A 25,140-nucleotide genomic window follows, 5' to 3' on the forward strand; every position below is an offset into this window, starting at 1 on the left:
CCTAACGAGCTCTGGCGACGCCGTGGTCGCCGCCGTCTTCTCCGATATTTTCCGGCCGCCTCCGGCCATCGCCGCCGGCGAGATGGGGCGCATCTGCACCGCCTCGTGACGGCGCACCAGATCATCGGCGTCGATCTGGTCCTTTCCGCCCCTTCGCCGATCCCCATCGTGTTCGTCCGCTCGATGGTACGGTGCTCATCGGCGCCTCTGGTGTGATGGCGCCGCCGTGGCCTTCGCCGCCGTGGTGCGGAGCGCTGCGGCGCTAGACGGAGCCTGGCCTGGCCTGGCTAGGTGCCGCCGTGCTTTCGGCGCGCGCCGCCGTGGCCGCCATGGTTGCGCCAGTCGTCTACTCGCTCCAGGTACTCGCCTCCTCCGATCCCCTCCTCTCTCTCACTCTTTCATGCTCTTCTTCTTCCTCCTCCGTCTTAGGCCGCGGCTGCTCCTCCTCATGGAGATGCTTGCCGTGCTGGTGCTCTGCTGCGCCCAGCTCGCGGTGTGTGCGCATGCTGCTTTGCTGCTCCGATGCTTGTGCTGCTCGTGCTACTCTGCTGCCGCCATGGCCTAGCTCTAGTTCATGTACTTGTACCGTCTGCTCATGCTCGTGCTAGCTTCACTACCGTGATGTGCTTGCCTCGCCCAAGGCATGTGCTATTGCTCGTGTGATGCTTTACCATATCTCTGTGCAAGAATTCCTAATCTAATTGGTTGCCATGCTCTCCTTTCTTGCTTAATTCTTTCTCTGTGGCCCTGTTCTTGTTACTAAGCTTGCTAGATATCAAGTGTGTTCATGTATGCTGCTCTAGCTTGGGTTCGTGTGTATTACTTGCCATTTGGCAAGTTCCGGCAGCATTAGTGTGCTGTTCCTTGTGCTCAAATTGATGAGCATGCTCAATTGAGCATTGCTGTTGGCTTAATGGTATAATTCTGTGATTAGTGATAAGTGATGTATTGGTTTAGCAAGATCCAGTAGTTCATCAAACCTTTGATGTGCTTCTGGATACAATCATATGATTATTATTTCGATATCCGAGTATTCAGTTAAAGCTTGTGTGTAATTTCTTCAGTGACTAGCTCATTTCTGGTGCTAGGATTGCTTATAGTCATCTGTTTCCAGTGCTAGCAAGCACTAGTGAGCCTATGATCAACATTTACTTGATGATTATTTGTTATGCTTCTGGCAGTGCCTATCTGGTGCTCATTCTGGTACCTGTGTGACTCATACACTTGTGCTAGTGGGTTCTATTGCTTACTCAAGCATTGATTATTGCTTGCGGTGATCTTCCGGATCATGTGCAAGGTTCCGGTGCATTGGTTACTTGTATAATTCATTTATCTCTCGTTACCTTGCTTAATTGAGTAGATGAATGATGTGAACTCGCCTTGCAGTTGATGATCATATGAGTTGATTTAGTAGAGCTAGAGGGATGCCAACTTCGTTGGGTACCCTAGCTCCCTTTTGAACCCATCCGGGTAATGATAGATGTGCTCGAGCTTATCCGTGGGATTTTGTGGTGTGGTTGAGGTAGCCCCGACGAGTAATTCATTGTCGTTAGGGTAGCTCCCACCGTGTTGGCTTTCTTTGATGAATAGGTGCTCACTGGCTAATCACTTGGTGCATTACCAGTAGCTTTGATGTTGATAAACAAGATAGACACATGATAGTCTATCATGTCTGATGGCTTAGCTAGCTCTGGTTGTCAAGTGAGCCTGTATCTGGCCAGGGTTTTGAATCCATGTTGGATTTCTCTGGTTGTGTCCATGTGTAGACACAACCAATGTTCCCTGGATGATCTCTACTGGCTGTTCTCTATGTTTGCTTGAACCAAATGACTAGTTAGCCATAGGATGACACAAACATAGGGTATCTACCCTTTTGCTTATGTGTGATTGGTGCATATGCTTATTTATGAACAAAACCATCCGGTTTGTTCATGATGATTGGTATACCTCACTCCGGCTCCTAGAAATATTGTTGGTGTAGAGGGTTTGCTTCTGTGCTGGTCTTTTGCTTGCCCTCGCTCCTCCTAGCAAGCTTGTGGTCTTGGTTTAATTTCTGGTGATTGTGGAGTGGATGAAACAGCTTTAGCCGTTCATCCGTTCTTGGTGTTCTTGAGCTATACTTGCTGTTCTTGGTGACTTACCACTGCTGCCTGTCGATGGCTGAAACAAGTGACTAGGGTTTTGGCTGTGAAAAGCCTTTATATGGCCAGCCATGGCTTCCCTGGTCGACAGCACCACCCCTCACCCTGGTGACTCACTGGTTGTGTGTATTGCATGCACACCACGGCCGAGCCTTGTGTGTCGCTCGTGTGTGTGTGACTTGGGACTTGGGCTGGTGAAGTGGATCAGCTCGGCAGCTTGATCATATCCACCCTATTCCAGTTTTCTTCTAACCTGCCAAATGGCAAAGCCACTTGGCTTAATGTTCTATTTGCTGTGTGTGTGTGTGCAGGGATCAAGAATTGATCAAGATGCTTCAGAAAATCATCAAGTCCAAGATCAAGTGAAGATGTTCTTGTAGTATTTAGGATATTTAGATAACTTGTAATTTTCCTTTCATTTCTTCTATTTCTTCAATTCTTGTAATGTGTTGTAATTCAATAATTCAATTCTGAATATTGTAAAGACAATGTATTATGTGTGTGATTATCAATAAAGCTCAAGTTTTCCTTAATGAGCTTAATGTTGAAATTTGTTGTATTACTTATTTTCTTGCTTAATGATAATTGTTTGATTAATTATCTTAATTTTGAATTATTTGATAATCATTTGATGTTTGAATTTGAAATTCAAATTCAAATTTGGTTTGAATTCATTCAAAAACTTAACTTGTAATTTAATCATGCAACTTAAGATTTCAATGCAATATCACTTCTCTCTTCTCAAAACCCTAACTTAGATAAGTAAGAACAAGTTCATCGCACTCTCGAAACCCTAACCCTGTAAGGTGTCGAGAGAGAAACTTGTCCCCCTTCGATGCAGTTTTTGTTTAAAAGCGCGAAATTTCCCCGTAAATTACAATGCAATGCACATCCCTTTCTAAAATCTACCCCTCGATCGTCTCTAAACCTGGGACATTACAATGGGTCTGGTACTTTGGGTCTTAGCATGATGATTTCGATAAGCTTTGGCCGATTCTGGTGCTGGAGGGATGAGGAAGGCGGCGAGCCGCTTCGGTACAAGCTAGCTAGTGTCTATAGTCGTTGCTAGGTGATCTAAATACCAATTTAGAATTTTTTTTACTAGACTATTAATAGATGGTGGACTTTTTTCAAAAAAAGAAGCACACAAATCGGTGACACGGCAGATGATCCAGCGACAAGCAAATGCGGCGTTGCAACGGCAAGCAGATCCAGAGGCGTCGAACACAACACAGCCTCGCCTCGCTCGCGGCCGCACGTGAGCCGCTGACCCCCCGGCACGGAGCCGTGCCTCGCGCGGCCGACCGACCCGGCCCGATCGCCGCCGCCGCCGGCGACGCGCCGTGCGCCATAGGGATCTGCCCAGGTCAATGGCATTAAGAATCATGTCTAAAGCTCCACACCCGCTTACTTACGTGCACTTGCGTCTACTTTAATCCCCCACTCTCCCTTCCGCGACACAGAATTACTAGCAAGCAAGCAAGCGACGCATCACGCCACCCTCTGTTCGAAAAGTGCAAAGGAGGGGGCCGTTCACCTGTCACGGCGACTGCTGCAGTTGCAGCGATGCAGCGTTTGGCCTACACGGTCAGGGAAAGAAAAAAGGTTTAGCTTGCTACCTAGGCACAGTGATCCTGGTTCCTGATCACGATGTAGCTGCTGCTGTGAACTGGCTGCCATGATGGCACCATCATTTTCTCTCCCCACTGCTGTCCTTTCTCAGGTCAGGATCCGAGAAATGCCAGCTCCACTACGCCTGCTTGTTCCTTCCGGATCAAGTGATAACAAAAGTGGAGCGTGTGTGTGTGTGGTCCGTGAGTGAGTGAACCAACTGACCATGATATCTTGTTTCAAAAGAAAACTGACCATGATACAATTCAAAGAAAAAAACTGACCATGATAGGGGAATTCCCGATGATAATCACTTCGACGTCGGTGTTGGGCTTGGGTTCGAGTCCCTTTCGATTCTGGACGAGTGTCATGAGGGAGCTCCTAGTCCTCGGATAGAATCATGGCAGGTGCCATCGCTCAGGTTAAGGGGTCAACGTCTAGCAATCAGCTGCTTTTGGTGCTGTATCTGATGATCTCTGATCCCAGATTAGACTCAGAATGAACAACACGGGTCGGGGTTAGAATACACTTTTCTTTTGCCTCATCCTTTACTTGATGACGAGCTGTCGGCCAGAGGATGGGAGAAAGGCTCTGTATCTCGTACTAGTAGACTGCAACCATCATTACAACGCAATACTACCTCTCTCAGCAAAGAAGGAAATGAATGAATGTACAATGCTGCGGCAAATCCAGGCCCATGCTTCTGTGGGCGGCAAGGAATGTATGGCCGGGAGAAAGAATGACTTGAGCCTTTTGGTTTTTGTTGTGCTGTACTCAGGCTTCGAAAAAGAATTGGGGTCAAGCTGACACCTCCTTTAGAGATCAGCATTCGTCTAGCGATATAGCTTTGGAGGCGTCGAGGTAATTCAGCCGGCAGGTGCCTAAAAGGAACTCTGGGAGCTCTTCTTGTGTGTTGCCCTGCATGAGGAAAGGAAAAAAAGGATGCTTATGATCAGATCCATTCTCAACCTTGAGTCGAACAAGGTTGCTTTTGTGTATAGATACATTCGAATCTGCGACAATTAATATGGAACAGAGGAAAAAATGTGACAAAAGTGGTAAGGTATGCGACAACAATTACCTGTACCAAGAAGGCCATTTCAATCACCAGGTTGTTCAAGTACCCAAGCACAAGGCTCACTACACCTCTTGCCACTGTTGATGAGCCTATATCAACTCCAAGCTGAAAAGGTTTGCATTTCAAGTTGTTCATCAGAGCTTAGTATTGCAATTGTACTGGCAGTAAACATAGTAGTATTCGTCAATTCACAAGCAAAATGTTAGCAGATTATGACTGCAAAAGACCGCTGCAATCTATGTATCCGTTACAGTAGACTGTGATAAACCAACAGTTAGCTTCCATAAAAGTTCAGTCAGATTTTGCTCCATGAAGAAATCTTGAAACAAAATCAGACAAGCAAAAGAAAAAATAATCTTGGCCGAGATTGAAACAATTATTTACTAGCGACTGCACTGTTCAAAGAGAACATAACTTGACGTATACTGCTTCCTGAACACAGTATGTATACAAAATATGGCAGCTATCCACATAAATCGAATCAAAGATGCTGATTCCTAGTGCCATGCATAAGACGTACCTCCAGATAGTTACTTCCACGGAAGTAATTGATTTCTAGTGCTTGACCAATCAAACAAGCTTTCTTGCCCACACTCTGCTTCACAATCCAAGATCCCTGAAATGACATATTCAGAATTTCCAATCATAAACCATCGCAGCTTTCTGTTTAACACGAAAATGGACTTGTAGGAGAAATAGGTACCTTTGAGATATAAGGAATGAGTTTGAATCTCGAATTTCTAAATGTATCATCTCCATTTACAAATGCTTCAAGTAGGGGAACCTTTTCCAGCGGGGTATCCATCATATAATACAAAGCTAAGGTGTACGTGGTAGAACCAGGAACCTGCATATCAATCAGGGTTATAAGAAGACATACGAAGCCTCCATACATATACAAAGCTGAAGAAATCCCACCTGTATATTTACAATGAAGAAAAATTTGTTGCCCCCCTGTGCTGCATATTTCTGCAAGAAATTTGGTGTTGATTTTTTTTTCTTTTCCATTTGAAGGGAATTACAGGCTCCAGTAGAATACCTGGACTAGTCCTCCAGGACGACCAGCGAGATCATCCTCACGCTTATCAGATTTTATCCAGTCAGCACCTACCATTTGCATTTGTGTACTATTTGCTTTTATCTGTCAAAAAATACAGATTATTTCATCATTACAGATCCCAGACTGTCAATGTGTTGACCGAATTAGCGAAACATGACTATCATTGTAACATATACGATCCCTTATATTCTGCAGATCAAAGACTTGCATCCTAGCCTAGTGAATTAGAATAAAAACAGTACTAAGCTACCTTATGACGATCATGCAAATAGGATTCTCCACGGATTAAGAATGTTGTAGGATCTGTCATTGACCAACTAGAAGGTATTGTACAGCTAGAATCCTTCGGAAGAGTATGTCCATAATAACATGGACCATTATCAGCATCCGCAGCTCCCTGTAAATCGACATACCCTCGCTTTTGGACTAAAATATAGGAAAGGAGAAACAAATAATTAGAGCCCAAAAAAATTTAAAAATACTGAAAACTGTACACTGTACATCAGCCGTAGCGCACCTGCAAGATCATGCAACTTTCGTACGAAGACAGCAGCACTGGACAATTTACCATGCCGTTGGTCCTGCCATGTCATTCCAAATATTAGACACATGGAATGTGAAATCGATCATGGAGTTCCCCTGGTTCTCTGAATTGCGCTAACAACATATCACCAACAAACCATTGGCAAGCGTTATCTTTTAAAGTATGAGCAAATTGTGTCATGATATGACTTTGGCACAGAAGAGAAATAATATATTCGCACAATCAAATACTGGCTTGCCAATGGTTTGTCTTTGCAACACATCAGAGAGAAACATTCTCACTTTCTGATGGGAAATATAGAAGTCATAGGACAGGCTAAGGTAAACATGTGACAAGGCAACAGCGACCAACTGAAAAACACTGGCAGTTCTCTGATCAGATTTATCTTTACATTTCAACATCAACACCACAGGGTTAAAGCATACTAATACAGACACAACAATCATTAAACAGTTTTTCTAGTCTAGAGATGAAATGGAAATAAAGGACTATCTTAATCAGTAAGAACGGTAAATCAATTATGTAAGAACCTTCTATCATGCAAACATAAATTCAAGACTCCATATCTAAAGAACTCACCGCAGCATTTGTGCTCTCATCAGAAGACCACATGGCTTCTCTCTGGTCATATTCTGATTCATCTGGGATATCAAAGAACTCATCCGTTCCGTCATTGAGTTGAACAAAGGAACCAGCACTGCTTAATTGCCGGTTGGAACCACCCTGTGATCCTTCTGTTGTGTCCTCAAACCTTTTGCTCTCATTAGCCAACTGCATTTCTATTTTGAGTCGCCCATTTTCACCCTGCTGCAGTCCCATATCCCTCGTCAGCTCACCCGATGAGAACTCAATGCAACCACAGTTTCCATTTTTTGCTCGGAAGAATTCTCGTAGGGCTGGAAACAAATGTAGTTTAGCTTACTGAACACACAGTGGGGGCAAAAATATCAATAACTACAACAAGCAATGATTCCTTGATCTATCACAGAACATGCCTGCTACTCTTCCTAGCATACGTATGGTGATGTATTTTGCGGATGAGGCAAGGAGATAGGACTTCCAGAATTTCCAGTCTATAGCAAGCATATGCTTCACAACTGATTGTCTTCCTTGACTAACTGGTGATATTACATATCCTCCACCTATTATATAAAACCAGATCTTAGTTCATGATAAACAGAAGATAACAATCAGTTTTACTCCTCACAGAGATAACTGAAAAATCAAGCATACATTACTTTTAAGACAGGCACGGATGTAGCCTTTCTCTGGACTGCATCTGTTGTGGAAAACAGAATGGTACAGGATAACTGAAAAAGCATGAGAAGGGTCAGGTCTAGATCATGGCAAGCAGATTATTTATCATTTTCTGTCAACAATAGTACCATAAGTTCCATCATCTTCTCTCCTCCAATACCGTCGAAGTAATAGATCTCTCTTTCTCATTCCCCTGAAAACTAAATATAATATAAACTATTATAACTTAACAATAAAGTGTGCATACAGAAAACAGGCTAGATCCAGCACCAGACCATGGTAGCCAGTCCCCTCTTAATTTCTTGTGGATTATGTCTGAATGACCATCTAGGTGCTCAACCACACGTCCTTCCCTCAAACAGAAGTCCCACCTACAAAAACCCTCACTGGTTGATTGGTGGAAGAAGAAACAAATTCACATAGATGTTAATGTAATAATGCCATGCATTTCGTGACATGACATGCAGAGTTCAAAACATACCTAGAATGATTCCAAAGCAGAAAGAACCAAATAGAACATATTGCTTACAAGTTACAAGACAGTAAGTACCATATGCTTTTGTAATACTTTTTCTTATGACCAGTTTTCCTATTCTGGAGCACTTATGCATTTGTTTGGAGTAGATTTACAAAAAAAGGAAAAACAGAAACTTATTAATAGGGAAACATCTATCTTACTCGGATCTTGATTGACCAAGAGACATTAAAGTCTGGAAGATATCCTCAGTATTCGCATCAACAACACCAACTGCCATTATAGCTGGATGATCATCCCAATACTGGAGAAACAGGAAAAATCAATGTGAGCTCGATAATCCATCAACAAAATATCTTGTTGAGAACATGAAGTACCTTCCCACGTGAGCCACCATCTTTCGCCTCAGTAAACAAACGTAATCCTAAATGCCAGGAAGTCTGAAGTTAGTACTTAGCAGAAAGTTCATTGATAACTTATCTTGCTTGCCCACGCAAATGTGTGGCTAGCTAAGTTTATCGTATTATTTCTCTCGAACACAAACCTATCATATCACAAACTTTGATAACAAAGAAAAATGTGTGCTGTATAAAACAATCGAATTAACAAAGATTCCTCAGAATTGCACTATGGCTTGATCTGGTTTCTCGACTCGTACATCTCTGTAATCTGCTGCGGAACAATTTCAATCTACTCCGCTTTGATGCAGGATGAAAGACATCCAAGAATATTATTTTTTTTGCTACACTATTGTAGCATAATATAAAATTAACATTTTTCTTTTTTATATAGAGAGAAGTGAATTACAAATATTATAACGATCGAGCCGTGTAATGGAAGACAATCAGATCACGCTGACAATCAGATCATGCTGCTCACGGTTACATTGATCAAAACGGTAATTTGGAAGGGATAAAATGTGTAGTTTATGAACCTAAGATATCTGTATTGTACACTGCTGTACTATGCTCTCAAACTATAAAGGATAATCATAACTCACGACTGCTGACATTTCGTTACTTGTAAATTTGTTTATTTGTATGGCTTCACACTCTTATAGTTTTCTGTCGAACTGTGCTATGGTACCACGATAAGATCTGATCTTCACTCATACCTCAAAGAGTTACGTTTTCATCTTATTTCTTCATTTATTATTACTACATATCTGGCATGTTTATTAGAAGAATACAGCTCCTCTGCTTAAGGGCGTGTTCGGCAACCCACTGGCTCCTAGCTTCCCAAAAATCCTCCGCGGAGCAGGCCGAACACGAAAACTCCATGGAGCTGGATTCGAGAAGCTAGTCCGATTTGCTGTGTAAAACTCGGAGCAGCACTTGTGCCAATTCGCGGATCTCCAAAACGCGGAGCAGCTCAAAATTACAAAGATATGCCACCGCCAAGTGGGAAAAAACGCTTCGTGGTTCCCTGCATTCCTTCCTTCCTCCCGACCGACATCTCTTTTCTCCTAATCCCCTTTTCTCTCTCTCGTTGACGCGACCAGGCCACTCCAGATCGAGGCACAGCCCCCGCGCTCTCCGCCTCCAGCAGCGCAACGCCGGCCGCGTCAAGACCTGCTCGTCCACCACCAGCTCCGGCCGTGCCCCAACCTGTTCGTCCACCACCAGCTCCGATGCTCGATGTCCGGCCCGCAAGCTCGGCTCCTCCAGCTGTTCGTCCACCAGCAGCTCGTCCGGCCACCGTGCCCCGACCTGCTCGTCCACCACCAACTCCGGCCGCGCCCCGACCTGTTCGTCCACTCCAGCAGCGCAACGCCGGCTGCGCCCCGACCTGCTCGTCCACCACCAGCTCCACCACGATTTGGTCTGGGAGCAGAGGAACCGACCCTCTCCAACAGTGGAAAGGGGAGGGGACGCGGAATCATGGCTACCGGTGTGAGCCTGCAGATTTGCCTGCGTAGGTGGAGAATTGGAAAGATGTGTGGAAGAAGATCCTGACAAGAAGGGTCCCGCTCGTCAGCGGCTGCTGTTGGTTGGGCTGGAAGATTTACATGGAGCTGAACCGAACCGAACGTTCACCGCTCCACCTGCGACGCTGGAGTTGCTGGGAGAAGCTGGATCGACGGATTTTGGAGAAGCTGGGCCATTTCCGAACACGCCCTAAGAAACTTGTGCTGAGACTATCTGAAAATCCAAGTGCACATCTAGAGGAAATAAAAAATGTTCCATTTTGATACCTGTTAGCATCCTGCTTTCTCAATTCACCCCCAAACGAGAAAGACTTGGCCTACTGGCTAGTACATTTGATGGTGTACTAGGCAGCCAGAGTTCGAGCCTCACCACTACCTTAATTAAAAATGATGGGGGTTCCTCCCCCTGTTGGTTTGTCTTTTTTTTTCAATTCACCCCAAAATCTGACACAAGGCATCTCTTTTTATTAAAAGATCAAAGATGGAAAGTGCACTCAATCATCTTTCAATCCTCCGCCCCTAACAAGTAGGACACCTGTGCTACGCTTTGGAACCTAAAACGATGTCAAATATAGTTTACCCAAGTTATATGTCAAGTTAATTCACTTCGATGGTTTAATTTATCGGGGACGGCAGACGAGACAGTAGCTTGCTCCTATTCTCGTAGGTTTGTATGGTCGCACTTGTGAGGTTGAGGCGAGGAAGAGTAAACCGATGACTACCAAGTCAAATCTTTATAAGTAGGAATGATTATATTTTACAATGAATTTCCCCTACATTTAAACTAATCCATCTTAATCTTCCCCAATGGAAGTTAACCAAACAACCTATAATTTTCTAAACTATTTCCCCTATATATCCTTTGATAAGTACAGGATGAATGACCCACACCATGTACAACTGCAGTGATCTTGGGCTGCCTTCCCGGTGCATCTACTCTCTACCTGTCTGTTGTCTTGGCCAGGTGCTTCAGTCTTTATGTATTACAGGGTCACACGTACAATGAACTCTAGTGTTTATTATACCATCACATAGTTGCAAAAGTTATAAAGCTAGCGTTCGTCTAAATTTGCTGGTACTGTTAAATCTACACCATTACAATCTGGGCAAACCATACCGAGGAGTGTAAATTCCTCTCCTTTTTACTAGATTAGTGTGCTCAAGTGGACATGCATGTTCTTAAGAACCATATGAAATACTTTTGCTGTTAAATTTGGCTATGTACAGACTACAAGTAAATGTGCATACACCAGTGAGATATGGAGCAAACATGGTAGCTCCTTTTAAGCTTATTTTAATCATATAATAGAGAAGGGAAGAAAAATCATATACTTACCGTTTGTGCAGCCAAATATTGTCCATGCGGAAGGTGCAACAACATCAGATGCCATAGGATCGTTATTAGCAGACGACAATGCAGTCCAATCTGCTAAAATTTTCACACAAAACAAAAAAAGGGGGCTGAAATGACACTACAGAGCACGGAAGAGATTTATTATTTCTATGACAAAATTCAGGCGACAAAAATAGAGTTCTAAAATTTAGTTAGATACTAAGTTGTATAACAATATAACTTGTCCATCACAAAGTATAAGAACACAATACTTACCAATTGAGTGCATGCGGCTACTGCGGCGGCTTAATCTGCAATGATGTAATAGCAAATTAGCCAAAAGACGTGGATATCATCTTTAAAAAAGATCAGCGAAAATGGTATATATATAATAAAATTTCTAGCCAAAAACTGGAAAGAACAAAGCATGGAGCATTATAACTGCAAAGACCAGCAGTAAAATTCAGATCAAAACATACGTGTATAACCACACAAGTAATACATGAAGGCACGTTTTGACATTCGATAACATTTTTATAAAAATATGATCATGATAAACTATGACAATCACGAGTAATTGAGAATTTTCTAAGATGCACAATTAGGTAAACGTTAAATTCAGGCATGGGCACTTGCATGTTCATCTCCTTTTCCCATCAGTTATAGCTAGACATTTCCTTTAGCTCTACAACCTTGAAACAAGTGTAGCATAAGGGCATGTACAATGCAAGGTGCTTCGAAAAATAAACCTGTTTTTGCTTAAGAGCACTAGTGCTTATACAAGGCAGATGCTTAACTAGGAATCTCTCCTATAAAAATAAGCAAGGCTGCTTACGATGTTCGGTTGCCACACCTAGGGCGACATAGGGGCAACCCTAGCCGCCACAACCTAGTGCCGACGCCTGCTCCCTCCTCTTCTGCGCCACCATCGACCGCGGCAGGCAGTTTCTCGTGGCGGCATCAGAGGTCCTCGGCGGTGGACTTGATCATCGGCGCACGGCTGGGCTTTTCCCCAGGCGTACGGCGGCGGGGCAGGCAAGTTGTGGTGGTGTACCTTGGTCGTCCTCCCGCGGGGCGGCCAATGGCGGTGGCAAGCTGGCAATCCAGTCGGCTACAAGATTGTGGAGGTGAGGCTGCCGGTGAAAACCGGGCTTCGACTTCAGTCATGGCGGACGATGGCTTATGGAAGGCCTCGTCGTTGCAGTCTGCCTCTCCTCTCTTGGGTTGGTCCAGGGGAAACCCTAGATCTGGGTGTCCTGGACAGGACGATGCAACGCTCTAGTGCCCTTCTCCCTCCTGGGGGCATCGTCTTGGAGCAGGTGCTTGCAGGAGGAATCAGGAGGCAGAGCGGTGAATCTACCACAGTGAGGGCAGCAGGTCTCGGTGGAGTGGCGCAGCAGGGTCTCTGTGATGGAAGCATGTTGGTAGACGTGCACGGGTTGGTGGTGCTGTCTTGCGTCAAGGAGGGAGGTGCAACAACGTCAAGGCGGCATCGACTGCAGGCCTACAAAGGTCCATGTGTTGATCCCTTCTAAAGATCGGCCAGTGAAAAACGGCGGCAGCAGCTTCTAGAGCATGTGCATGTGGTGCGGGCTAAGGGTCTGCTGGACCGGTTTGTGCTCCCGGCTCACCGTTGGGAGGCTTGGTGAGGCCTCCGGATTAGATGGTATGCGTCGGTGTGAGGTCGGGGCACATGGCCTCGATCATGGCCACCCCCACCATCAAGCTTGTAGGTGTAACGACAGAGGTCGCCATGAAGGTGGCTTTGGGTTGATCATGTATTCGTTTTTTTCAGGCTTTGTTGAATACTATAATAATAATAAAAGTTGTGTTCATCATTTTGATAGAGAGGCCAGGGGTTTCAACCTCCTTTTTGAAAAGAACATAAAAATGTTCGGTTTATGTTTATAAGCACTTTTTTAAGCCCCTTGCATTGTACATGGCCTAAGCGGTATGGCAGTAACCATATGTTGCAATCCAGTACAAGATCCATGGCATTCAGTTCCAACATACCACACGGCTTATCTTCAGATAGGAACATGAAATTTCGAACTTGCACAAAATAGGGTGACTATAGATAATAGGATACAAGTGTATCAATGTTTGCTAGCTAGCTCAAACATCTGATAGACCCAGTAAATTCTGTGTGTCATTTTCATTGACAAAGTCAAGTTTCTGATTAAAGAAAAAGGTACAGCCAATGGGAAAATGGGGTATACTGAAGTAGAAAAACTAATTGTTTGAACATTAATCAATAGGAAACCAAAGCATGCATAGATTTATGCTGCACATTTTACCTGAAAGCCTGCCATCTTCGATGTGAACAAGCAACAACATGCTCATCATTTCTAGGAGACTGCTCTCAGCAAAGAAATCAAGTTAATATTTTTGCGAACATAACGACAATGGAAAGTTGAAACAATAAAAGAAGAAAAACACCGACCTTTAGGGCAGACTCCATTAAGCACCTGATCCACCTAGCTGCTTCTTCTGAGCTTCTAGCACCCAGCTGCAAAGTATCAGTCAATCAGAATAATCTTTGTATCACAAACCAAAGAAGAAAGAATTAGCTCCAGTGCAAGACATGTGACATGACATTTAACACCAATGCTTACCTTCAGCTCATCATAGTGGTTAGAAGCATTGTACAGTGTGAATATGTAAAAAACCTGTCAACAAAATGATGACAAATAGGCTCAATATATTATTTACATAATTGTAAGTATATAAATGTAATAAAATACATACCAAATAAATGAACTTACACTTCTATGAACACTTTCTCTCCCATTGTCTGTAACGCGTATACAAGAGTCAATTATTGCACTTCTAACAGGATCCTGTACCCAAAAAGGAAAAAACAAAACAAGAAAAACAGTGTCATGTTTCAAAACAACATAGAAGCGGAGTAACCAAAGTTTGCGGCAAAAATGAGGGCAAAATTTAGTACTTAGACTACTTTTCAAATGCAATTCAGAACATAGAATAGCTTATGCATCATGAAAACCAAGCGCTGGCTTGAGGTCACAGTGGTGACCTCGCCCACCCGGGTTCGAGTCGCAGGTGCGACTGAATTAAACAGGTGCTATCCACAGCATATAAATCTGCTGGAGAGGTCTCATCTTCTGCCTAATGCCGGAGAGCCAAGGGAAGGATCCGTCCCCCTTTGGTCAACGTTTATAGTTTATGCATCATCAATATGCCATTCAAGTTCAAAATCCCCTCCAATGATCAACGTGCTTTCATTGTTAAGCACAACTTGGTCATATAACAAACTATTCCATCCATATCACAAACAGATGACGTTTTGGACATGTCTTAAGTGAAAGCTTGATTTATAACTTTGATTATATATATTGTTACGAATATTTGCGATATGGAATGAGTACATACCGTTTTTGCTCATAACTGGTATCAGCATTAAATAACAAACAATTTAACTGAGAGGCGACATATGCCGCAAGCCAGGCAAACAGACCAACCACCATAGCTTAATTGGGCATCACCACCCCGAAATACCATCCTTCTATGCTCTCATTTGATAGAAATAGAAGCAGCCACTACAAAGCTGGTCAGGTGACGCAATCTTAGCTTGTAGATCCAGGAAACAACTCTTTGGCTCAAAGCTACCCTACCCTTATTTCTTGCACAGTGCGGCACAGGCTCCCGCAATCCTTCCGTCCTGTCTCGGCAAAACATTGATCCAAAAGAGAGCTTCGAAGTAAGCTTAACACAGCGACATGCCATACTAAGAGAATCATCGCTAATATCGCACCCGGATTAGGTGTGGCATCCTATTAAACCAAGGTAGTACACGCAACTGTTACGTGTTAACCCAGGCTAGTACACGTAGCTGTTAAGTAAAATCCGAACATTCTGAGCAACAATAGTACTACTCCCAACAGTAATCATGCGACTCCGCGGCACGCGCAAAGCATTTATCATTTATCTCACCTACCGGCCGTTAAAATAATAACAGAAGCCAAGTCCCTCCGGAATAATTCCACCTAGGAGGATGCTAGTACTTGCTAGTAGCAGCGTTGAAGGCGAATCCGGCTGAGAGGATCCTCTGAGCACGGCGCGTATCACCGTAGTAACAAAATCGCCAATCAAATTTCTCCGAGCGGCAGAGGCGCCCTAGGATCGCGCAGAACCCCGAAAATGTCGCCGAAATTCCCCCGAAAAAAAACGCGAGCCGGGAGCAGAGGACGGGCGGGGGGGAGGAGCAAGGTACCTCGAGCGTGGCGCCGGAGGTGGAAGGCGGCGGGGCGGCCTTGAAGCAGCGTAGCGCAGAGTCCTCGAGGACGAAGTACCTCTTGCGGGAGGTCTGCAGGCCGAGGCGGTTGGATCGGATCAGGTAGAGCCACCCCTCCATCCGGCCCTCCTCCGCCGCGCACCCCGCGGCGGCGCCGGCCTCCGCCACGACGACCGGGTCCGGCCCTCCCATTGATTGGCCTCCGCCTCCGCCTCCGCTCCGGCGCAGGAATTTGGGTTCCGTTTCGTCGGTCGGCGGCCGGCGAATCTCCTTTGCGTTGTGGTGGGCGCAAAGTTTTTAAACTCGGGGCTTGTTCATCTCATCTGGTGCCGGTGGCTTGTAGCCTCGGGTCTCTCTCTCTCTCTCGCCTTTCCGCTTTTGTCCTGTTTTGTTCGTTGGTTGCAGTGGAATTGAATTTTGACGCAGAGACAGAGAGAGAACGCCGTGTGGGTCCTGCTCCGGGGTGGGCCCGGAGGTAGTATTATATTGGCCGTCGTGGATGAGCTGTACTACTTCCGGTGCAGCGGCTGCCTGGTGGTGAGCGGGTAGTTGAGATTTGGTTCTCGCTCTCTTTGATTGTGTGACGGAGGGAGATAGTGAAAGAGAGCAAGACCAATGCCAATATCCCATTTGTAATTTTGAACATTTTTTATTTGAATTTTTTGATCAAAGTTTAAATTAGAAATCCCCAAATGAACTACCAGTAGTATAGTGGTGGGGTCCCACTTAATATCTTAGCCAAGGGGCAAAGGCAACATTTTACATTCGAAGAGCATTTCCTAAAACTCAGTGCCAGTGCTATGGTATCCGTCGGTTTCTATCGGAGCAGATCCGGTAAATTCGTACCGTAGACTTTTATGATACGAATTTACCGGGCGGAACCTACGCTACCATACCTTAAAATGTATGCAATTACAAATAGATATCAACGACAATAGTTTCTAAGTTTACAGCACAAAAGTATACGCAATCATAGAATAAGTAGCAATCCTGTGTGGCTCGTCTGGTTGTCAAAATCCAACGTGGCATCGTTTGTGGAATGAGTTCGACACTCCTAGCCACTGTTCGGAGGTCGGTTAGGTGGCATTTTTGTGCCCAACGCTCTAGTAGCCTTAATAACGTTCTAAGGGCATCTCTACCGACCCGATTGATTTTGACACCAAATATGCCCATTTTGCCTCATTTTGGTTGGGTTGTGGATACTTGCACCTTTATCCGTTTGGGTCGGGGGATAGCCCCATCGGTCATACCTATTTGGTCTAGGCTGCCCATTTTGACTTATGTCTTCCCCTATTTTCAACTCAAATGGCTCATATGTATTAAAAAAACATAATGCTGAAATTAAATAAATTTAAGTAGTGTGCATACAAATTACATAATTCACATGCATAGTTTACCATTAAACAAATAAACTCAGATGGGATGATTACTCCTTGTGGTCTACCAATGCCTGATGGTCGATCAAATTCGTCTTAAAAAGATCTTGAATGTGGCGATCACGGAGCTCAGTGTGAATATGGAGGAACTCCTCAAACATAGAAGCTCCAAGCTCTGGCTTAATCAACTCGTTCTAAAATTTCCATTCTTGGTCATGGAGGCATTCATCATCACGCTCTTGCTCAGCAATCATGGTGTGCCTGATCACACAAGTGATCATCACCTCCCACATGGTCTCAAGGTTTCATGTTGTAACAGAGTGACGAACAATAGCCCACCGAGACTAGAGCACGTCAAATGTCCTCTCCACAGCTTTCCTTTAAGCCTCTTGATGTTTGGAAAACCTCTTCTTCGGTTGCAGGCTCGCGGGTGGTCTTCAGAAGTGTGGCCATGTAAGGATAGATACAATCAGCTAGATAATATGGCTTGTCATGTGCATTTGCCGTTGATCTTATAGTGAACTAGTGGAGCATTGCCTTCTACAAGTCTGGAGAATACCGGAGACCGTTGGAGCACGTTGATGTCATTGTGGACACGGCAACGCCAAAGAAAGAGTGCAAAATTCATAGTTTTTGTGATGCAACAGCCTCAAGAATCGCAGTGCATCCCTCAGCATGCCCACTAAAATGCCCCTACCATGCAAACAAGCAGTTCTTCCACTCCCGATGCATGCAATCTATGTTTTCGATCATCCTCGGAGACCCCCTTGCCTCGTTGATGGACAAGATTCAGGCACTGTTGGCAACATTTGGTTGTCTCAAGTAAACCTCGTCAAATACCGCAATCATGGCTTTGCAGAACTTGCAAATCGCGTCAAGGAATGTGGTCTCACTCATCTGCAAGCACTCATCATTGAGATCTCCAAACACTCCATATGAAAGCATGCAAATAGTTGATGAACACTTTTGTAAGAGGTGAAGCCTAGCTTACCCGTGGCATTGGACTTGCATCCGAAGTAGGGGGCCGTAGTCCCTCACGCCTCGTAGAATAGCCAACAACAATTCTCTTGACATGCGATAGCGGTGCCGGAATAGGTGCTCTGGAAAGACCGGATTGGTCGGGTGGAAAGTAATCCTTGAAGATCATGTAGTGGCCCCGCTTGATATTGGCCTTGTGTGGCTTCATCGAGCTCCTGTGCACAACGTATGACTCTCGGTGTGCTCATAGATGAGGGAGGCCGCATCAGTCATGAGGTCGGAGGAGGTGTCCGAGTCCTCATCGTCCGCGAGGTGTCGACCACGTTCTGCTAGAAGAACTAAATCGTCTTGCTCAGGTCCATCTACGCTCAACATTGATGGATCAATGGCGAATATCATACACGCAAATGGCCGGCAAATGGTCCAGGTTTTGTACCTTAAACTCGGCCGCACAAATGGCTGAACAGTTGCTGGGTTTCGATGCCGGTGGGTGGGTACGAGCCGACAGGCGGTTCGCAGGGACCTGACCCATTGGCGGCAAGTGCCCGCGAGAACGTCGACACGGTTCCCGGACTCCGGCGAGCAGCGGCCCCAACAGACGATGTCGACAATGGCGAGGGGTAGGACAAGCAGCGGCAGGGTTTTGTTGCGGAGGGAGGGAGTGAGTTGGTGTTTGCTGGCTTGTGTGCCATTGCCGGGCGAACCCTAGAGAAAGAGGAGGAGAACATGGGCGGACACGCTTGCTTCCACGCCAACTCATTGCCAACCCAAATCTGAACCATGAATAGGTCGGCTAGAAGAGGTTGATCAATTTGCGTCGAGCCGCTGGGTCAGAGTTTTGCCCTCTCCATGTCCGTGCGGACATCGGTCCGTTTGTGTCACACATAGTGACGACATGTACTGTCCGTGCGCGCGTTTGTTGCTGTGGTGTGCGCGTCTCTGTTGGACGAAAATGAGACGAAAGGTGGAAGAAAGAGGTGGTGGCAAAGAGGTGGATGACTGGATGTGGTCTCAATTTCATGTTGTCTCGCTCTCATGTCTCACCTGGCATGACATGGCTGATGAGGATGTTTCCAGGAGACTTTATAATACTGTACCACAAACAGATGAGATGCGATTGTTCAGCCCAAGAAAAGGGTTAGAGAAAGCAAGACTCATCACGATCACGGTCATGTCTCGCTCCACTTGAAATGTCAAATGCGCCGTGCTTTAGCTTACTAGTAGGAACATAATTTGGGCTCCAGGGATGCTTGTACTACCTTCCCTGCCTGCCCTTCCATAATTGGATGTCCTCTCTCTGTCTCTATGACGGTTGCATGCATCATGTCACCCGCAGGGAAAGTGCGGCCGAGTTGTCCCCGTCGTCGGCCTGTTCGGGCAGCCGGCGAGCCGCAGAGCAAACACGTCATGGAAACAAGTCAGGGCTACATTTCAAACTTCCTCAGTTTGAAATATAGGGACGTGTGGTGCAGTCGTACTATACAACTCTGAATGGTAGGCATATGTGGGGACGTGGGTTCTCTACAACTGGACTCGGCGTAGATGCGCTCTGAAATCCCGGACAACAGCCACACTTTTATAATCCAGTTTGATGAGAATAATCAGGAGATAGGTAGGCTGGTTTGGAATGTTGCGCTTTTCTAAACGCACCGCTCCAGCGTACTACACATAAAATATACAGCAAAGAACCTTTTAAGAATATAATTTACAGCAAATAAGGAAAATCATGAAAAAGCAAAGAGAAAAGTCCCTGCCTCGGACACCCACCATGGAATAAGTTTCCTTCGGTAGTATACTCCGAACTGATAGCAACACTAATATTTTAAGGCCCAGTTGTTAGAGCAAAGGGGATGCTCCAATGATCAGGCACGGAAGAAACAATAGTTATGATTAACCTTTTGTATTGGCGCAGCTAGGGTTTAAGAAACCCGTCAAAAAAAAGAAACCCGTCAGCAGGAGCACGGTTTGAATGACTACGATGGACATGGACAATGACTTGGTTTGACCAACATACCAGATTTCAGGAAGTATAATGTAGTCCTGGATTAACTGCAAAAACTAGTTACTAACAAAATGCACAAAACGAGTAACACGAGTAAAATTTACTAAACTTCGGGTGCGCTCGCAAAGGCCACTCTACTATCAAAATGTCCATTCTAAGTCACTAAGGTCAGCAAAGTGATACTTAATCGTGCAAATCAGGCCATGGGAGCCAAACTAAGAGTCTAAGACTGTCACCCTGGCCGGAGCTCCTTGCCATCTCCCATATATAGGAGCTCATCGGATCTTGCGGATAGTAGTCCGCCTTTTCATATATTTGTTCAAGCCAAAAGAAAGACAAACACTAGTAGAAAAACCCCCCTTTAGTACCGGTTCCAAAGGGCCTTTAGTACCGGTTTTGGAACCGGTACTAATTATCCGGTACTAAAAGCCTCTCACCTTTAGTACCGGTTCCTTACGAACCGGTACTAAAGGTGCCTCCACGTGGGCACGGAGGAACCCGTGGGGCTGGAGACCTTTGGTACCGGTTCGTGCGAACCGGTATTAAAGCCTATTTCGTTTATTTTTTTTTTATTTTTTCTAATTATTTTTCACACCCTTTTTTTCACGGCCTTTTTTTTTTATTTTTTTCAGAATTAATAGTATTTCCGTTAGTCTCTAACTACACTTAATCTCTAGTCAAATTACTTACCCGTAGTCAAACTTCCCGGTCGGTCACCCATCCTCACACTACTCCCGCACTAGCACGCTTAACTTCCAAGTTCCATCCCGTTCCACTTCCAAGTGCTTCGCGCGCATGTATGTGATAGTAGTATCATATCAATCCTATTAACATGTTGGTCGATGTCACACTTTTTATCGTTTGAATTCCAAATAATTCTTTTAATAAACAAAAGTAATGATGTAATAATAATGTTGAATAAATAAATAAAATTAACTTTTTTAATTTTTATTATTTTTAATTATTTTTAAAAAAATTAATATTTTTTGCAAAACCTAAAACTTGAAATAATTTGATAAATGTAATAGTAATATGTTAGGACTCAAAAAATCTTATAATTAATATTTTTATTTAAAAAAAAAATAAAAATATATAAAATTATAAATTTCTGGAAAAAAAAACTAAAATCTTCCTGCTTTCATATTTTCATTTGGAATTTTGAAACTAAAAATTGGCTAACCGGGTGAAATCGGATGTAACTTTTTCCCAGGATTTTTTTGATATATTATACATTTTTTTTCGACGTCGTATGCAAAAGTTATTGCGGTTTTACCATTTTTCAAAACTTTTTTGCAAAAAAAGTGAAAATTCAAATTTGTTAATTTTCCCTAATAGTAGGTTGCATAACATACAAGAATCTGAAAACATTTTATTTTTTGAATTTTCTATCATTTTCTTTTCTATTTTACAGTGTAAAAAAAGGCGATCCACGGGGGGGGGGGGGGGGGGGAGCTGCGTGGGGGAGCAGAAAAACCTTTAGTACCGTTTCGTGTCGAAAAACCCTTTAGTACCGGTTCGTGTCACGAACCGGTATTAAAGGTCCTTACGAACCGGTACTAAAGGTCTGGACAGTGCAACCGGTACTAATGCACCCTTTAGTACCGGTTCGTAAGGGAACCGGTATTTATGGCTTAGATGGATGAGAGGTTTTCTACTAGTGAAAAGGAATAGGGAAGATGATTTACGGGGTATGGTTGGAGTGTCTGAAAACAATAATAGCTCCTTAAAATAGGAAGCCCACCTAAGGAATAGGGAAGATGATTTTCGTCGCTGCAGTTTCTTAATGCATGTGTTTAAGTCGGTACCTACCCATGCAAAAGAAGAAATTTAAATACGTTGAACAGCTGACGCTCAAATTTCTCTTTTGATTCTCCTCCCAGTTCACCTAGATTATGACAACCACAATTGGCCCTATCTATTATAATATCTTAAGAAGAATCCAAAGTCACAGCTAAACACATTTGATATTTTCTCTTGTGATGCATCTGGACTGGAGTGAATCAATGTATGTCAGCGTAGTAGATATTTTGCTTCAATTTGTTTCTTGAGGGTGTCGGCATCATAGATTGGCAACCATATACGACGCCGTCGTACTCAATCAATCTGCACATTTAGGTCTCCTTTGATTTATAGGATTTGCAAAAGAATTGTGTAAGATTTGGATCCTATGAATTTTTTTAGGATACAAGTTGTTTGATTCATAGGAACACATCCAATATATAGGAATCTTTGTAATGCAAATCTTATAGGAAAAAAGCATTAGGTCATATCGCATGAAAAAAATTCCTTTGCAACAGGCAAATGCACTTCATCTTTCCATAGGATTTAAATGTGCATGACATTCCGACCCTATCATTTTCATATTTCTATGTTTCTCCTATCATGTGAATCAAACGAGCCCTTAGAATAGAGATAAGCCAGCAGAGTGAGGCCGTTGTTAGACAGATTAATATGTTTGGTCCAGTCAAATTATATGGCAGGAGTTGGTTCAGAAAACAGATGATGGGCGAAGTAGGTATAGTTAGGAAATCATATTGTTTGAATATGTACTATTATTTCATAATTATAAGTTGTTGCAATACCTGCAATTTGTATGGTTTTACTTTTGTTCATAATACAACATAATTCACTTTATTTCTAAATCTAGGCGTCTCTCAAGTCATACAGGCAACAAACCTTGCATGACTCCCAATCTCACCAGGATCGTGTATTGAGACAAAAATATCCGGAGGTAAACTGAGTTTAGGAACCTCAATGCTTTTTTTAAAAGAAAAGGCAAAAGGTTTGCCTTATTTCATTAACAAAGAAGAAGCTTGGGAACCAAGTTTTAGTTTAGTGTTACAACCACACCGAGGGTCAAAAGGTTTACTCTCCCGCAATAAAAGTACACAAATGCTTAGCACCAGCAAGAACCCAAGTCCTAGCTTCCGACTTGATACGATCGAAGATGATGGTTGGCATGGTGTTGACATGCATGAAGGGTCTTGCATTTAGTTCGTTCCAAATTTTCCACGAAACCAACATGAGAGTGCAGCCATAGCTTTCCTCCTTCCCCCATGAGAGAGCACGATGGAGGTCCAGCAGAGCTCTGACATTGTCAAACCCACTCGAGGAAGAGGGCTCAAAGTAGTGTATGTGAAGCCAATCCTTGACCATCTTCCAAAGCCGCATAGAGAAGAGACACTTGAAGAGAAGGTGGGAGGCCGTCTCGCCGTGACTTTGGCAAATGAAATTTGAGGTTTGAGTTTAGAAATATCTGGAGGTACTGAGATTTTATATTGGGTTTTGAAAGAAAAAACTGTGGAAATTTGCAAAGGATCATTTTCCTCTTCTTTCCAAGTGTGTCCTTCTTCATAATAAGACATAACTATGACTAACGAAGTTAAAAATAAATTTCATGGTAAACATTTTTCTAACTTGAGAGTTACCAAAGGCATGCTCCACTTATCGTTTTCATGATCACTATTTATAAGGTGAAGTAAAATCTGCAACCTTTGCAATAATGGTCAGTTCCCTACTGCCGCCATTTCCCAAAGAGCCTACTTCTAATTTCCTGATAAAGTCAAACTATCTTACAGTTTAACCAAGTTTATACAAAAATGCAATACTATTTATAAAACAAAATAGGTATATCGTGAAAATATTTCTCGTCACGAATCTAATGATACTAATTTGGTGGCACAAATATCAGTGTTCTTTTGTATAAAGTTGATCAAACTTAAAAATATTTGAATTTCCCAAAAAGCTAGAAGTACGCTCTTTGTGGGATGTACTTTCAGACGTCCGATGCATGTCAAGCCGTGTGAACGTGTATTGCTTTATTTTTTCTCATGCTGCAAGAAGTATTAAGAGCATCTCCAATATGTGATGTAAAATAGTGTCAGTACTCTAAAAAAAATTTTAAGGCATTTGAGGCCAAAAGAACGTGCTCCAACACATGTCCTATATCTACTTGGTGTTGGAAAAAAAAATTAGGGGAAGCCGCATATTTTACCTATCCTACTGCACATATAAGGCACCAAGTGACTGCCCTAAAGCAATAGCGTTCCCGAACCTTCATCCACCTACCCGTCGCTGCCCCCTGCCCTCTCCTCCAACCAATGTTGGCGACTAGATTGGGCCAAAATCACGCCACCGCCGATCGACTTGTGGTCTCCCGTTTAGCCTAGGTTGGCCACCCTTTCCCGTTGCTCCGGATTACCACCCCCGGCCCGCCTCCTAGCTGATTCAAAATCCGTCGCCACACATGCCTCCACCACCACAAGAACCACTTCTTCTACGCCTCCGAGTAGCTCGTTCACCGCACCACCGCCGTATGCAGCACCCGCCTGGTCGTGGTCGGCACCCCCATCGGAAAGTTCAACCACGGCGGCACCTTCCACCTCATCGTCCACACCGTCGACATCCTCGCCACCGGCACACGCCGTTAGGTCCGGCTCAAGCCTGACACTGATCGCTCCTTCCTCTTCTGCAACTGGGTGCCCACATCTACCCTCGCGTGAATCACCGACTGCATATGGCATTTTGATGAGATAATATGGTTGCCAATTTATTCAATATCAATGCTAGTTAGTCTTTTACTCACTTGTGAGTACACAAAATGGGGATGTTTGGATCATAACAATTGTTTAGTTTGTTCCAGATTAATTTGAGACGAGTTTCATATTTATTTATTTGCATATAGGTGTGCAATTGTATAGATGTGCCCCTATTTACATCATCTTCTACGAGATCGTGTACCCTAAATACATTATTTGGTATCATAGAAACTGTTTTGGAACCCTATAACCTTATTTTATGTGCCTATAACTTTTTATGTGTGCTTTATTTTACATCATCTATTAGAGATGCTCTAAAGCAATCATCTTATGTGTTGGCCCCACTCCTCCACTAGTCACACAAGACTGTCATTTTGCACATGTCATACAAAGTCAAACATGTCTTTGAGATTTTATTGATCAAATGGGTTGTAGTTTAATTAATTAGAAAGGCCACTACCCATCATGAATCTAACGATACTAATTTGGTGGCATAAATACTGATGTTCTTTTGTATAATTATGGTCAAACTGAAAAAATGTTTAACTTTCTCAGAAAATCTGGA

General features: G+C 43.7%; 1 protein-coding gene across 1 annotated transcript; it reads right to left on the minus strand.

The window, feature by feature from the left end:
- Window positions 1-4,219: 4,219 nt before the first annotated feature.
- LOC124705584 (protein ENHANCED DISEASE RESISTANCE 2-like) lies at window positions 4,220-15,802 on the minus strand. The gene is made up of 22 exons (XM_047237286.1): window positions 15,661-15,802; window positions 14,192-14,266; window positions 14,042-14,095; window positions 13,870-13,935; window positions 13,724-13,782; window positions 11,703-11,737; window positions 11,430-11,522; window positions 8,544-8,590; window positions 8,370-8,470; window positions 7,967-8,062; window positions 7,820-7,884; window positions 7,673-7,744; window positions 7,430-7,576; window positions 7,014-7,330; window positions 6,408-6,471; window positions 6,141-6,316; window positions 5,870-5,971; window positions 5,749-5,799; window positions 5,534-5,677; window positions 5,351-5,446; window positions 4,834-4,935; window positions 4,220-4,670 (listed from the first exon to the last, which is right to left on the minus strand). Exons 1-22 carry the CDS (start codon window positions 15,799-15,801, stop codon window positions 4,575-4,577), a joined length of 2,199 nt encoding a protein of 732 aa, XP_047093242.1. The 5' UTR covers window position 15,802; the 3' UTR covers window positions 4,220-4,574.
- Window positions 15,803-25,140: the final 9,338 nt, after the last annotated feature.

This window comes from Lolium rigidum, chromosome 4 (assembly GCF_022539505.1).
Source record: "Lolium rigidum isolate FL_2022 chromosome 4, APGP_CSIRO_Lrig_0.1, whole genome shotgun sequence".
NCBI lineage: Eukaryota > Viridiplantae > Streptophyta > Magnoliopsida > Poales > Poaceae > Lolium > Lolium rigidum.

Coding starts and splice junctions, on each gene's coding strand:
- LOC124705584 (XM_047237286.1), bottom strand. CDS start 15,801: ATGGAGGGGTGGCTCTACCTGATCCGATCCAACCGCCTCGGCCTGCAG. Junction 7,577..7,672: donor CATCCGTGCCTGTCTTAAAA/GTAATGTATGCT, acceptor TTTATATAATAG/GTGGAGGATATGTAATATCA. Junction 4,936..5,350: donor GTGGAAGTAACTATCTGGAG/GTACGTCTTATG, acceptor AAACCTTTTCAG/CTTGGAGTTGATATAGGCTC.